This window comes from Petaurus breviceps, unplaced genomic scaffold (assembly GCF_028583685.1).
Source record: "Petaurus breviceps papuanus isolate PSGF00001 unplaced genomic scaffold, PetGlider_PUasm1.0 90849, whole genome shotgun sequence".
Lineage (NCBI taxonomy): Eukaryota > Metazoa > Chordata > Mammalia > Diprotodontia > Petauridae > Petaurus > Petaurus breviceps.
In genome coordinates this window covers 11856519-11872706 of record NW_027187361.1, presented here as the reverse complement: position 1 = coordinate 11872706, position 16188 = coordinate 11856519, and the positions used below count along the sequence as shown (strand labels likewise).

General features: G+C 36.3%; 1 protein-coding gene across 4 annotated transcripts in view; it reads left to right on the top strand.

The window, feature by feature from the left end:
* Positions 1–16188, top strand: part of GYG2 (glycogenin 2) — a 58297-nt gene that overhangs the window by 16994 nt on the left and 25115 nt on the right. For all 4 annotated transcript variants that reach the window (XM_069072856.1, XM_069072858.1, XM_069072857.1 and 1 more), the window contains exons 3-7: positions 1404–1545; positions 5662–5836; positions 10273–10435; positions 11353–11479; positions 15422–15644. In XM_069072856.1, coding sequence (XP_068928957.1) covers positions 1404–1545; positions 5662–5836; positions 10273–10435; positions 11353–11479; positions 15422–15644 — 830 coding nt within the window. The remainder of the gene's footprint in view (positions 1–1403; positions 1546–5661; positions 5837–10272; positions 10436–11352; positions 11480–15421; positions 15645–16188) is intronic.

Below are 16188 nucleotides of genomic sequence, written 5' to 3'. Positions count from 1 at the left end.
CAATTAGCTTAAAGTAGAAGCATTTACGAAGACAGCATACTTAAGAGATAGACTAAAACACATTTCCACCACAAAACCAAGTAACACTTGCCTACAAATATGCAAAAGCATCCATAGAAGAGTTGAGTATTATGATAGTGAGGCATGCATTCAAGAAACTCAGTGGCTAAGGAAGCTCATGCATTGGGCTGTAGGGCCTCAAGGTACTTCATTATTTCCTGATGTAGTCCTTATGATGATCTACCCTTGGGCAGTCAGTTTCTGAGTTAGGTTCTCAGGGTCTCTAGAATTCCACTCTGGATTGTCAGGGTTATTTCTCAGTTGAATTCATAGTCAGCTGTCTTCTCTGCTGCCAGAGGTCACACTTTTTAAAGCAACCTTTTGTTTCAGGTCACTTCTTCTCTACATACTTGTCCTTCTGGAAGGTGTGCATCTATTCCTGAAACTATGCTTCCAACTCTCTTGACCTGATGAATGTGGTATTTGCTACTGCTAGTAGCCGTGGCTCTAGCCTTTGTGCTCAGTGAGAACAGAGGCAATTTCCCCTCTTTCCACCCTCTGTTATAAGTGTGGTTGTCTCTTTCATATAGCTTCTTTTGTAATAGACTAGTAGAAGCCAACTCATTTTTGACTCAACTGTTTTGTAAATTTACTCAGAGGTATGACCAATCATTTTCAGAAAGTGGCCCGTGTTTTCTTTTTAATTGAGTTAAATAACTTGCTTATACTTCATAAAGTTAACACTTGGAATAGCCATATCTTATAGTTAAACACCTTGTGATTAGATTAGTGTTTTTAGGATTGATCAAAGACCATCTCCCCTATATGTGTCCATGTACTCATGCAAATTTGTGTGTGTGTACATGTGTGTGTTCACATGTATGCATGTAGGGAGCAGGTGAAAGGAAAAGGAAGGAAACCAGCAACTCATTAAATAAGCTCCTGAGTTGGTGGATGGGGTGGGAATTGTGGTTGCATTTGTATGATGACAGAAGGAGGAAATAAGCATTTATATAATGCCTACCATGTACTAGGAACTTTGTTAAATGTTTTTAGTAGGTATCGTTTTAGATCCTCACAACAATTCTGAGAGGTAGGTGCTATTATGATCTTCATTTTAAAGTTGAAGAAACAGACAAAGGTTAAGTGACTTGCCCAGGGTCACACAGCTAGTAAGTGTCTAAGGCCAGATTTGAGCTTAGGTCACCCTAACTCAAAGTCCAGGTCTCTATCCACTGTGACACCTGATCCTTCCTGAATAGATATATACCCACATACATGAAGTCATGCCTTTATGTTATGGTCTATGTGCCAAGCACGAAAGTTTGAGAGAAAGAGTGGTTGCAATGCGTCTGCCATTCTGTCAGTTGAAAAGAAAAGTGAATTTTCTTCTAAATCTTTAGTTACAGATCAGGCATTTGTGACACTTGCTACCAATGATGTTTACTGCCAGGGAGCTCTCGTTCTTGGACAGTCCTTGAAAAATCACAGGTTAACAAGAAAACTGGTGATACTGATTACATCCCAGGTCTCCGGTCTGTTAAGGTGAGTTGCATAAAAGCCAGTTGTATGTATTTGGACATTTTTGTTTAATTTTGAACTAATGTTCTAATTCCTTTTCATATTATGGATCTAAGCTTATATAAATATCTCAACTTTGCTTACTATCTCTAGACAAACTTTACTTTTCGAAAAAAAAGGCATTTATAGAAAATCTAGAAAATTAGACAGTAAAATTTATATAAATTCATATGTTGACAATGAACTATTAATAATTTGTAGCTATTATATAAGTATGTATATATAATGTGCATATTTGGAGAGAGAATCTAGATATGTATATATATGTACGTATGCCTGTAGATTACGTATTACACAGATCTCTATGTGTATGTGTGTGATTCCAGCTAGCTAGCTAGTCTGGATATGTGATTTACTTATTTAATTCATTTGAAGAATTCCCAGGGTATATACTTACTCCATCTATGCAACTTATCTATACTGTAGCAGCAAGCACCCCAGCATCCCCAGGGTCCTTGCCAACACGGGTTCTTGGATCTGCTTTGATAAAGAAAAGCAACTCAAAATGGGTTAACAAGCTTACTTTAATCAGTCAAATATGTATCCTTTACCTCCTTCAGGGGAAAAAGGTCAGCACGCTGAACTTCAGAATATACAGACAGAATCATCAAGACAGAGAAACAGATCAAGTAGACAGTTTCCAAACTGTCCAACCATTACATCCATACCAAATCAACATCTGGGTTTTTCAAAGCCGGGGGACTCTTAACAACAGCTTCCCAGAGTTTCATCTGATCAAACCACAAAACACTTCTCAAAGTGAGCCCCAAAACAAAGCTACACATCAGGGCTTATATAGCCTTCTCCTGACTCAGAGAATGTAACAACCTTATTGACTCACTGGCCAATCACAAAGTATCTACTGAAAAACAAGCCTCCCACCCCAGGCTCCAGGTGCACTTTAGCCTAGGGGCAGGGAAGATCTTACAAATTTACATTCCCTTTACACATACTTTTTCAGAGTTGCTGAGGGCTTTAAGAGGTTATATAACTTGACTAAGGTCGCAGAGTTAGTATGTGGAAGAGGCAGAACTTGAACTGAGGTCTTCCTGACTCTAGGACTGTACCTTCATCCTCTAGTCAGTCCAGTATTTATTTCTATATCTATGTGTCTGTGTGTATATGTGTGTGTATGTATGCATATATACATATATGTACACAGATACACACACTATCTATCTGTCTGTCTATGTTCTATACACATAATATTTGGACAGGACTAGTGCTGATATTCATTTCCCTATCCCCCGCATTCCCAACAGAATGTAAGTTCCTTGAAAGGATAGACTATTATATGTTGTTCTTTGCATCCCTGCTGCCTAGAAAGTGCCTTGCATTTAGCAGATGCTTGATCAATACTTGGTGAGCTGAGTATTTTAGGCTCAGTACAGGGTAAAAGACCGATACATCATTATTTCAGGGCGCTTGAACTTATTCGTGCCATATCAAAATATATATCATTTTGTAAAGTGGTTCTATTCTGTATGTTAGTCTATGGGTATAGATTCCTGGTTTGCATTTGAATATTTTAGAATATGGCATGTGCTAAGTGTACAGATGTGCCTGTTTATAGGTAGATATGCTATGGTGTTTCTTTTATTATTTCTGTTTATGCTCATGTTGATAATATAATACTCACCGAATGGCTAAGTGTGGTTTACCAGAAATGCCTGTTAGTTCTTCATTACAGTGTTTTTGCAATTAGCCACCCTTTCATTAAACTTCCCTTGTAACAAAGAAAAATTAGTGAATTAGTTAATGAATAAAAAAAAGCATTTATTAAGCGTTCATTATGTGCAGAGTACTGTGCTATGCTCTGGGGATTTAAATTAAAAGACAAAACAAAACAGCATACCCCCACTCTCAAAGAGCTCACTTTATCATGGAAGAAGACAGCACACATAGAAGGTTGTGACTGCAAGTCAGATGGAAAGAACCCAAGTGGATAGTAATGTCTGTACTTTGCTGTCATTTCCATTAATAAAAGCATGGATTTCTGATATTGAACCATTTGTTAGCGTCAGGGACTTTGGTGCTGAGACCTGTCTTTTCTAGGTTTTCAGTGGCAGTGGTTGTTTGGAGGTAGAGGCTTCAGCATCCACACCTCTACCAGTGTTGCTGTCCTGGCCAATGGGTGTAAGGACTAGAGTGGAAGCAGAAGTGATGTCTGGGAAAGTGCTGCTGTTCATGGGGCTGTCTTATGCTCCGTTCGCCGTTGGTTGGCATTGGTGTTGGTGGTGCATAGATAGAATGTCCACAAGGGTTGTTATTCCCTTCGATGGCCCCCTAAGTGAAATCTGCTTTAACCATTCCAAATGGATACAAACTCTCCCCTTCTGTATCACTGGTTTGGCATGCATCATATACTGCTTTGCTATTTATTTAGGTATCTCTTAGGGTTAGCAATGTGCTTCACATAAATTCTCTCATTTGATCCTCATTTGGGAAAACTTGCATGAGAATCCAGGTAGATGGAAATGGTTGCTTTTCACTGACATTTCATAGGCGTGCTTTTGGAGTCTTGCTTCATGTCTATCTGTTGTCCCCACAGTTTAATTTGCATAAGAATCAAAAAGTACCTTGGGAACAAAGTACGCAGTACTTTCAAATGATTATTTTAAATTTGTTTGTCCTGGAAACTCCAGTGCTTGTTTGGCAAAACTCTGGTGGCCCACCCTCATTAGAGCTTTGGCTGTGATTGATTTTTCATCTTTGGTCATGACCAGTTTTTAGCCATTTGCAAATAGGTATATGTTTCTATGAACCAATAATTAAGTACTGATTTGAGGACATCTTATGTAGAAAACATTATTTAGATCAAGGAAGGGGTAAAGAAGAAATTCAGTGCCTGCCCTCAAGGACCTTACACATACACATACAGAGGCATAGTGCATAAGGTCCATTACTTTGGCACAGAAGAACTTTATTAGGATCCCATCTCTATTGTTTACTACCTATATAATGATAAAGCAGCCTCAGTTTCTTCTTCTGGGAAATGAGGAGAATAGTTACATTATTTCACAGTGTTGAGGAATTGGGGTCCAATTTGATCTGGATTTTGAATTATGGTTGTGGTGTTTCTCTGGGGTCTGGCAGAAGTAGGGCATTCCACAAAAGAGGGAATAATGTAAAGAAAAGAATGGGGACAATAAAGGAAAGACATATTTGGATGCAGTTGAAAATTATTTGGATAGAACAAAGCAGTCATATAAGGGAATTTTTTTCTAGGTTGAACTTGAGGTTTCTTTACTGTAGAGAAATTGTACTCTACTGCATAAATATGATGTGTGGCACAGAAATCTGATTTTTTTCCTGTATGTGAATTTCACTACATCACTCTATTCCTTTCTTTGTATCCAGCAGGATGAATATTTCTATCTTTTTAAAGCTTTCTCCAGGGAAATAGTACTTGGAAATTTTGAGAGCAGTTTATGTTGTAGCATACCATATGCCAATATATTTATTTTGCTTGCTACACTTTAGCTTCTAAACATAAATTTATTCAGTGATCTATGATTTAATAGTACAATAGGCCAGTCTCTTAAAGAGGAATGTTGTACTGTTTTAAAATGTTCACTCTTTGCTTTGATATTATATATAAATTTATGTATGTGTATGTGTAGATATATGTTTGTATGTATACATGCACATGTGTGTGGATAGATAGATTAGATAGATAGATGGATATCACATAAGACTAGCAGCTGCAGCTTTAAAGGTGAGAATTTGGGATATGTTCTTAGAGAAGAGAAAAAAGTTTACAACCAAGAATAACTTCCAAATCCAGCAAAAAGAAATATAATGTTATAGGGGAAAAATGGACCTTTAAACACTTATAATTTAAAGAACTAAATTATATATTATAAGTTAATTAAATTATCATTTAATGAATTAAAGATTATTTCTAAGCATTCCTGATAAAATATTGGAATGAGTATGTATATATGTGTGTATATACACACATGCATGTATATATACATACATATATAGACACACTTGTATATATACATGTACACACAGACACACACACATATATGCGTATACATATGTATATGTATATGTTGTTTTTTCCTTCCTTAGGGATGTTCTCTACAAAGTTTTTGATGAAGTAATTGAAGTGAATTTGGAAGACAGTGATGACTATATCCACTTGGCTTTGCTGAAGAGACCAGAACTTGGTGTAACATTCACCAAACTTCACTGTTGGACTCTTATTCATTATAGCAAATGTGTTTTTATGGATGCTGATACATTGGTGAGTATAATAGGATATGGTGAAGATCAGTTATTATGTTATAAAGCTAAAAAAACCCTTATAATGGTTGTAGGGAAATAGCACTCCAGGAATCCCTGCCCAAGCCCCCAAATCAAGAAATGCCTCAACCCTGCTTGATTCTTTTCCAGAAACTGTGGCTACAGGAATCCAGCAAATCCAGAGCAAAATCAGGGTGTTCTGGATGGGTCCATTAGCACATCCCCTGCCCACACTTAGCCCAAGTTTTCCCTAAAGTTTATGATTGCAAAAGTCCAATTGGAAAGTTTCTGGGCATTCTGGGAGGGTTCAGTGAGATATTAGTGGCCTAGGAAAATGCAGCACAGGTATAGCCCCTGAACACAGAAGTAGGGTGATAGAAGTCCAGGCAAAGCCTACAGCAAAGGAAGTTCCCAGAACTCTGTGACAAGAGGGTTTCCCCAGGGATAACCCAGCACCAGAGGAATCTTGGAGTCCCTTGTAGGGGGCTACTCTATCTTTCAGATGAGGTAAGTACTGCACAAGCTATTCAGTTGTGAAGACTGACCAGAGTTCTATCTCTCTAACCTAGATCCTGAGGTAGATAAGATGAGCAAATGAAAGAAAAGTATGAGATAATACTATCATTTGCGATATGTAAAGGGTGTAGACTCTCAGGAGGATTGTGATCCTACAAGTCTAGATAAAGCCTTGGAGAAACAAAATCTCAGGATCACAAGAACTGAAGAATTATTTGGAAGAAAGTACACAAGAGATAGAGAAATTAAAACCCAGGGATGGACAAATTTCAGGGAAAATTGACATTTGAGAACTGATGATTGAAAACTGTCCTCAAGAAATAAAAGTTATAATGACCAAAACAGAAAATGCTATTAGCAAAAAAAAAAAAAAAAACCCCAGAAGGAAATGTAAGAAATTTAATATTAAAAACAACTGGCCTGGAAAACAAGATGAAAGAAAATATTAGTATTATCAAACTCTCCGAAAACTATGATCAGAAAAAAGCTTGGATATCACATTTCAAGAACTTATTCATAAAAACTCAGCTCTCTTAGAACCAGAGGGTAAAGTGAAATTATAAAGAATCCACTTGTTATCCCCCCAGAGATACCCCAGAATGAAGACTCTGGCATGTCATGGCCAAAATCCCAAGTTTTCATTCAGGTCAAAGAAAATAAATACTGTAAGCACCAAAAAGTTAATAGTTCAAGTACCAATGAGCCATAATAAGCATCATAGAAGACTTAGCAGCTACAACTTTAAAGAAGGCGAGAGCTTGGGACACAATCATCAAAAAGGGAAAAGATAAAAATTTTACAATGAAAGATAACTTACAGATTCAGTCAAAAAATCCACAATGTTATGGGGAAAAATGGACCTTTAAACAATTGTAATTTAACAAATTTAATTATAGATTATAAATTAAAATTTTAAATTAAAGAATTAAATTATAATGTAAAAATTAAATTATAAAGAATTAAAGATTATTTACACACATTCTTGATAAAAAGACTAGAATTAAATAGAAATTTTGAAAAGGAAATTCAGATTCCAAGAGAAACAGAGATGCAAACATTTATTCATTTGAAAGGAAATATATGAAGATAAATTGTTTACATGTTAATGGGGGATCAAAACAAATATCTTATCAGAATCTTAATACCTTTAAGGGTGATAGAGAAAATTATAATGATTTGGTAGGTACTTTTATTCTGTTTTAATGGTCTTGTACAGAGGACTATACTGGGGGAGAAAGGAGGAAGAGGAGAGGAAAATAACTATTACATAGTAGAAATGCACAAGATGAAGAATATATCATTTTGGAGAAAGAGGTGAGGGGGAAAATATCTCATGAATCGAATTAGATAGAGAAAAATTGAACACAATCTCAAATACATACAGACACATAGAAGTTTTGGTTTAGAAAACATAAAGCTCAAAAAGGAAATAGATGGGGACAAAGGAAGATGGGTAGAATGGGGTCTAAGATGGAGGACAGGATAGGTAAAGGCATAGTCATAAGCACAATAAAAGACGAATGTTTGTGGGAAGAATATGAAGGTAGTTTAAAAGGAAAGGAAGATCGATAAAATCTGGCATTGGGATAGCATAAAGGTAAGGTAAAAGATGCATTAGAGGGAAAAAAAGCAATGTTGTTTCACTTTTAAGAGCATAGATATTGGGCAAACATCCCATCTTTTATTACCTCTGTAATTGTAAAGGAAGAGGTGGGAGCAAAATAAGGGAAAAAGTACAAGAGGATTAGTAAATATAACTGAGTGTGAATGATATAAACTCACTCATAAAATAGAAGGGGATAGCGGACTAGAGTGGGAAGATTTGTACTGACCTTTTAAAACTATATATTCACATCACAAGAAGTTTCTCATTTGTGCTGAGCTGCTCTCATTTCCTTGAGAATGCAACATTCTTACACATCAGCTAGTCAACATACATGTATTTATTGAGCTTTTCAGCATCCTTAGATATTGCTTTGCATGTTACAGAAGAAATATGAAACATAGTCTCTTACCTCAAAGTTTTCAACCTAAATATTTAATGTATATAACATAAAACAATTAGAACAGTAGTTCTTTACCATTTTGTGTCTCATAGAGCCCTTTGACAGTCCTGTGAAGCCTCTGAGTCCCTTCTCAGAATAATGTTTTTTTTTTTTTAATTTTAAAACACCATACATAGGATTGCAAAGGAAAGGAATTATATTGAAGTACAGTTAGAATTTTTAAAAATTTTATTTAGTATTTCACTTTTCCCCACTTAACATGAAGAAGCAATTTTTAACATTTGTTTTTTAAAGTTTGAGCTGCAAATTCTCCCCCTTTCCTTCCAGACTCCCCTCATTGAGAAGGCAAGAAATTTGATACAGGTTATACATGTGTAGTCATGAAAAACATTTCCATAATAGTCATGCTGTGAAAGAAAACATTGACCAAAAAAAAAAATCCCAGCCACAAAAATAAAGTAAAAAACATATGCTTTAATCTGTATTCAGACACTATCATTTTTTTCTCTGGGAATGGATAGCATTTTTCATCCTAAGTCCTTAGAATTGTCTTGGATCATTGCATTGCTGAAAATAGCTGTGTCGTTAAAACTTGATCATCTTGCAATATTGCAGTTACTTTGTACATAGTACGTTTCACTTTGCATCAAATCAAGTCTTTCTAGCTTTTTCTGAGAGCCTCCTGCTTATCATTTCTTATAGCACAATAGTATTCTGTCACAGATACCATGATTTATTCAGCCATTCCCCAATTGATGGGCATTCCCCTTAATTTCCAGTTCTTTGCTTCCAGAAAAGAACTGCTATACATTTTATAAAGTTTTTAAAAATACATTTCATGAACCCTACATTAAGAACCCCTGGATTATTAGAATAAAATCAAGTACCAAAGTGTGTGTGGCCAACAAGTACAGTACAGAAATCTTTATATAGTAGAATGCACTACACTTTGGAGGGGACTCACATTTGAATCCTAATGTTTACGCTTACCAGTCATGTGGCCATGGATATGCTACTGAACGTGATGAGACCTGGGTTTTCTCTGTAAAATTAGGATAATACTACTTCTATTTCCACCCTCACAGGGCTATTAGGATCAAATATAATAATGTATATAAAGAACCTTTTGAATACTAAAGGGCTACATATATTTGTGTTATTACTATATATACAGATATGACTGCCATGTCTAACCAGTTATTACCCATCTGATTTTTGGGGTAGCTGGCAACAGCCTTGGAAACTTCTACTATCAAGGAGTTGATTTAAATAGAAAACCCAGTCTTCAAGTTAGTGATCAAATTTCAACAGAGAGTCTATGTTCTGAGGTGGAATTAGTGCTGATAGTTTATTTGGTTCTAGTTTATTCTGTAATGTATCTTTGAAAAGGTATCTGAATGAAATGGCAAATAAGCGAGGGAGCAGGAACAAAAGACTATTCAATACTTTTTCTTCCTTTTTTTCCAACTAGAACACCATTTAGAAAGGCACTGAGGAAAAAAAAACATTAAAAAATTAAAAAAAAAGAAAAGTCACTGAGGAAACTGCTGCCATAAGACTCTCAGAGGTAGCATATTAAACATGTTCTTTGGTCTTTACTGTGTTCGTATGTTACCTTTGTTTCACTTGTCACCTGTGTTAGAGTAGGGCAGGTAAACATTTAAAAGTAGTACCTTGAGAACATCAAAAAATCACTTTAATTTCAAGGGCAGAGTTACTGGAGCATTTTCTTTTCTTTAGAAATACAGAAAACTTCACTCAGTTCTGACTGAATTTAAAACGACACATTAAGACAAAACAAAAACAAAAAGTGCCTGTCTTTTTCTATCCCTAAGTGTCCGTTTCATTTGTTAGTTGTTTGCCAGACCCCTGAGACATATTGATGCAATTTTTCAGCTGGCTTCTGTTTCTCTAGGTGCTGTGCAATATTGATGAGCTATTTGACCGTGAAGAGCTCTCTGCAGCCCCGGACTCTGGGTGGCCAGATTGTTTCAACAGTGGAGTATTTGTTTTCCGACCTTCTCTAGAAACCCATAGCCTTCTGATGCAGCATGCAGTAGAACATGGAAGTTTTGATGGTAAATCTTGGAGAGGAAAGAGTTGCTTGCCTAGCAATTATGCACATTCCCACTTGGATTTTATCTTTTTTTTTTTTTTCCCCCACCTTCTATTTTTAATCAACTCAGTAGGCAAGGCTAGGTAGGATAAAATTGACATAACTATAAAGAACCATTGAAGTGATATTTAGCCAAGTGGACAAAATAGAAGATAGATTGTTGAAAACTAGAAAAAAATCTTTCAGTCCCTTTCTTTTACAGAAAAGGAAACGCAGGCTCAGAGAGATTAAATGACTTGTCTAAGGTCACACAGATACTCAGTGGCAGACTTAGAACTCTAAGCCACTATTCTATTTCTATGCAGAGTTAAAGTGAAAGGAAAGTCTAATGGTAATTAAAGCAGAACATAGTAACATGGTTGTTTTAAATCCTAATAATAGAGGAAAATCGGTCTAGAAAATAGAAATTACCTTAATAGAGAGGTAAGGATATTAGAAACTGAAAGTGACACCATGGGAAGTAAGCCTGACAAATCTTGCTCTCATCAGAAGATGTGCTGATGATAATTTTAGGAAAGAATTAACGTACTTAACATTTTAGTTTGAATTAGCAAGACTTCCAGGAAGATAAATATAAGGTTTTAGCTGACAGTAGTTATGTGAATTAATCTTATTGTTCTCTTGTACCATGAGACCCAGTTTCTTTTGCTCTAGTATTTTAATGGGTCGTGTTGTTTTGGTTTTCTGATTCTGTCTGTGAGAGAAACTTGTTGCAAATTTTTCAGAGGGAACAGCATGAAACAATATTATACAGAAAGCAGAGAAGTCAGTAATTCCTAGTGTCCTTCATCATGAATATGCATTTGTATTTATTTTCTTAATCTCTACATGTTATGTTTATGCATTTCTCTTTTATGTTTTTCTCTTTTAATTATTTAGGGGCTGACCAAGGATTATTGAATAGTTTCTTCAGTAACTGGGCAACTTCAGATATTCACAAACATTTGCCATTTCTCTATAACTTGAGCAGTAGCACCATCTATACATATAAACCTGCTTTCAATAAGTAAGTTGAATTGCTATTGAGTTTTTTTTTCTATTCTTTAATCTAGTAGCTTTTTCTCTCAGCCTGACTTGGAAATATAAATGCAAACTGTATTCATATTAGCTAAAGACTCATAGATTTCAAGTGTCTGTTTGCTTTATTCATGGGTCAGCATTTATGACTTACAAGTAATAATCATGAGCAGCTCTAATGCTAACATGTGGGTAATTGGTACTAGGATATAGATGCCAGCATCTCAGAAAGTATGATCACCCTCCATAATTGGGGCTTAATTCTGGTTCCCTGGCCAACCTACCCTTCCCTCCCAGCACCAGCTGTCTCCCTAAATGATTTACTTCTTTGAGGTACCTGGTTTGCCACTTCCTCAGGGTCCCCTGAATGTGCCATACCCTTTTTCTGGGTTGCCTTCCCTCCTATTTAGGAGGGATCACATTAATTCTATTCCCATATGAACCACTCCCATTGTCTGGGAGCCATGCCATGCTGGATATCTTGCATCAGTGTGGGATCACTTGGTGCCATAAGTAATGAAGGCTGTTCACATCTTGCTATGTTGGCCATCTTATCACCTTCCCCACCTATCCTCTTCTGTAGTAAACTCAACCATAGCCCTTCTGCAATTACTAGCCTCCATTTTATTGCCTTCTCCTTATACTATACTAGGGCCTTTCTTTCTTTCTTTCTTTCTTTCTTTCTTTCTTTCTTTCTTTCTTTCTTTCTTTCTTTCTTTCTTTCTTTCTTTCTTTCTTTCTTTCTTTCTTTCTTCCTTCCTTCCTTCCTTTTCTTCCTTCCTTCCTTTTCTTCCTTCCTTCCTTCCTTGCTTCCTTCCTTTCTTTTCTTTCTTTCTTTCTTTCTTTCTTTCTTTCTTTCTTTCTTTCTTTCTTTCTTTCTTTCTTTCTTTCTTTCTTTCTTTCTTTCTTTCTTTCTTTCTTTCTTTCTTTCCTTTCTTTCTTTCTTTCTTTCTCCTTTGCCAGTCTTCTGAAACCTATGGGCCTCTTCTCAGACTAAAATAATTATGTTGAACTATAGTTACTCAAACATATTTTACAATAACTTCATGCGGCCACATTTTAGAACCCCTACACTGTATTATCCAAGTGTTTTACTCTGTTATGGTACAGTGGAAAGATCTCAGGATTTAGAGTCAGAAAACCTAAGTGTGAATTCTGTGTGATCTTGAGCATGTAATTTCATATTTGTGAGCAACAGGAAAAACCCAGGGATAGGCCTAAGATGAACATCAAGGTCCCTCTCAGTTCTAAATCTATGATCCTGTAGCTGTCCTTTAAGATTCCTTTTGTATTCTGGCGCTTACTAAAGTGCAGCATGATCTCTGTCCCTCATCAGGGTTGACTGCGCCTTTTCTTGCACCCCCTGGCCTACAGCAAGACCAGAAAGTAGAGCTGACATAGACTCCTTGTTCCCAGTGCTACGTTCATATCTTCCCCATTTCACTGTCACTGATCAATACTTTCCCCCTTCAAATTCTGATCCATCTTGTTATGGATCTTTGCTGCTGTCATTTGTGGAAACCTGGATCAGTCAGTCAGCTCGATTTATTGAGTGTCTCCTGTGTGCTAAATGCTAAGTGCTAATTCAGTACATAGCTCACAGTCGTCTTCTCCACCTCGATCAGTACCCACTTTGAACATTCCTATGTGTTCCTTAGTTTCCTTGTCTTCGGTGTACTTTAACCTCCCTTTCCCTGCACTCTCTTGACCCCAATCATTCATGCTTCTATCCTACAATCCTAGATTTGGTTGAATTTGCCCTAAGTGCTGGAATTCCTAATTACTGCCATTACTTATTATCTATTCTTTGTTATAGGATATAGAGCTGAAAAAGACCTTAAATGTTTTCTAGTTCATTCTCTTTATTTTACAGAAGTGGAAACTGAGGCACAGAGAGAAATCATTTTGCTTAAGGTCGCAGAGGTAGAAAATAGCAAAGCTAGTATTGTAAGTCATGTCTCTCTGTCTCTAAATCCAGAGTTCTTTCCATTATATCATGTTCCTCATTGTTTGTTGTAGGAACTTTGGGGATAATTATGTGATAAAGGTTTAGTTCAGTACACGCTCATGTGAGCAGTCTAGGGAATGAAATATCTCCAGATGAAGTCAAAACAAAACAAAACAAAAACCTTTAGAATTAGTTAACGAAGTGGATCAACCTGCTCAGCAAATTGGGTTTATTAGCAACTCTCAAGGTTATCCTATGTGTTCACATCATTTTGCTAAACATACGTCCTGATATAAATGAAAGTATAATATTAAGAATTGTTAAATGGGATGTCATCTATCAGGAACACTAAGTGGGCCGATTTTGCTGGAACAAAGAGCAGATACAGAAGAATAAAAGATAACTACTTTGGAAAGACAGTCTGCAGCCAGACTATGAAGGCTTTTAAATGGCAGACAGAAGAGCACTGTAGGGTATGAAGCAGGGGAGTCACACAGGCAAAATCTGCACATTGGGAGCATCACTTTGGCGACTGGATGGAGGGTTGTTTGGAGAAGGGAGAGACTGGATACAGGGAAACTTAGTCCAGGTGAGAAGTGATGAAGGCCTAGACTAGAAAGTTGTGATGTGAGTAAAGAGAATGGGACCAGTGGGAGAGATGCTCAGCATGTGGAATTGGTAACACTTGGCAAATTATTTGACATCATAACAGTAAGGGAGGGGTGGGGTGAAGAGTTAAGGAGGACAGCTTAGTTGTGAAATTAGGTGGTTATAGGGTTGGTGATATCTCCAACAAAAGGCAGTGATGTGCCACTAGACAAGTCATTCAACTTATGTCTGACTCTTACATAAAGCGAGGGTAGTAATAGCATCTACTTTCTATGGTTGTTGTAAGGAACAAATGAATTGATACTTGTAAAGCTCTTAGCACAATGGCTGGCACATAGTAGGCATTTAATACATCTTTGTTTCTTTTAACCTAAATAAGGTAGTTAAGAGGAGAGGAAAGTTTAAATGGAAAGAATAAGTTCTAGTTTGTATTTGAAACTAAATATTTTGTGACTATAAGAAATTGGATCATAGAATCATAAATGTAGGTCTGTAAGGGACCTTGAAGACCATCTAATCCAGCCTGCTCACTTGACAGGTGAGAATATTTCAAGTCCAGGAAAATTAAGTGATTTGCTTGAGGTCAAACACATGGTAAGCATCAGAGACAGAATTTGAATGCAGTATCTTTGATTTCAAAGCAGCTATACCACATGGATTCTCAAAAAGGTAGAATCATTATTTTAAATCTAGAAGAGACTTGACAAATGAAGAAATTGAGGCCCAGAGAAGTTAAGTGACTTGGCCAAGATTTTATAGTTATTTAGTGGTGTGGCTAGAATTAAAACTTATATTCTCTGACTCCAAGCCTAGCAGTTTTCAACATGGCTATATAGAAACATGAAACCCAACTGCCTTTTTATTTATATGAAAAATATATGCATGGTATTTAAAGCATGAGGCCTGTTTCACTGAGAATGAAAGGGAGTATGACATAGGGAATAGAATGCTGAACTTAAAATTAATAAGACTTGGAAACAGGCTCAGCCTCTGACAGTAATATATATACACTGCATGATTGCAGTCGATTTATTTAACCTTTCTGCCCCTCTGAAAACTTCTAAGTCTCTGTGTTTTAAATGGTTTTTGATTTATCCCAGTGGATGGAGTTTTTAAGGTCTGAAAGTCTCACATTGATGAATCAGTGTTCCTTGACATATTGATAAGAAAAATAGTTTTAATCTAAGTTGGTGAATTGATTTTAAATAGGAGTGGAAGTGATTTTTCATAAAAAGTGAAGTGATTTTCAATTAACGAGGCATTGAAAGTATCTCCCAGTTCCCTTTCACTTTTTAAGAACCTTGCAATTGTTGAATAAATTACTTGGATATGTCATCACTCAAGTAAAAAAATAGATTATTGTTGTTTTCCAAGATTTGGCTCGGATGCAAAAGTCGTCCATTTTTTGGGGCCATCAAAGCCTTGGCATTACAAATATAACCGTCAGACTGGCTCAGTGATTTCGGAGAGTTTACCTTCAGGATCTCAGCATCATGTCTCATTTCTTGATCTTTGGTGGAAAATATACGATGAGAGCATTGTGCCTTTTTTCGATAAACTCCAGCATGTAGCAGAACTTGAATCTCAAGAACAAAGAGTAAGTAAACTGTGGTGATTCTATCTACCATCAGCCTCATTTTTTGAAAATGAAATTGTCGATCACATTGAATTTTAATGAATCTGACTCTGGTCTAGCACTTTGACATATGTAATCTGATTTAATCCTTATAATAGTGCTATAAAATTGCTAGGAAAAAGGCATCCTTATCCACATGTTATATATAGTTGAGGAAATAGAGAGTGAGAGCCATTAAGTTTCTTGCTGAGATTCACACACCTGAGATTAAAACTCAAGTCTTCTGCCTCTAAGGCTACTCATCTTTCCATTCAATAACCATGCTTCTCCAGCAGTAGGATCACTTGTTGAAAACCAAATTCGTTTTCTGCACTGTAGCATGAAGTCTGTTTTTGAGCAGTAGAATGCTAGTGATGCAAATTATTATTTTTTTTAAAATTACTGATTGCATAGAATTCAATGACAAGAAAAAGAAGATAATATTTAAGAGAGTGAGATGCTGGAATGATTTCTAATGCTGAAGAATAGGTTATTTAAGTTAGCAGTTAATATTTTATAATATGGA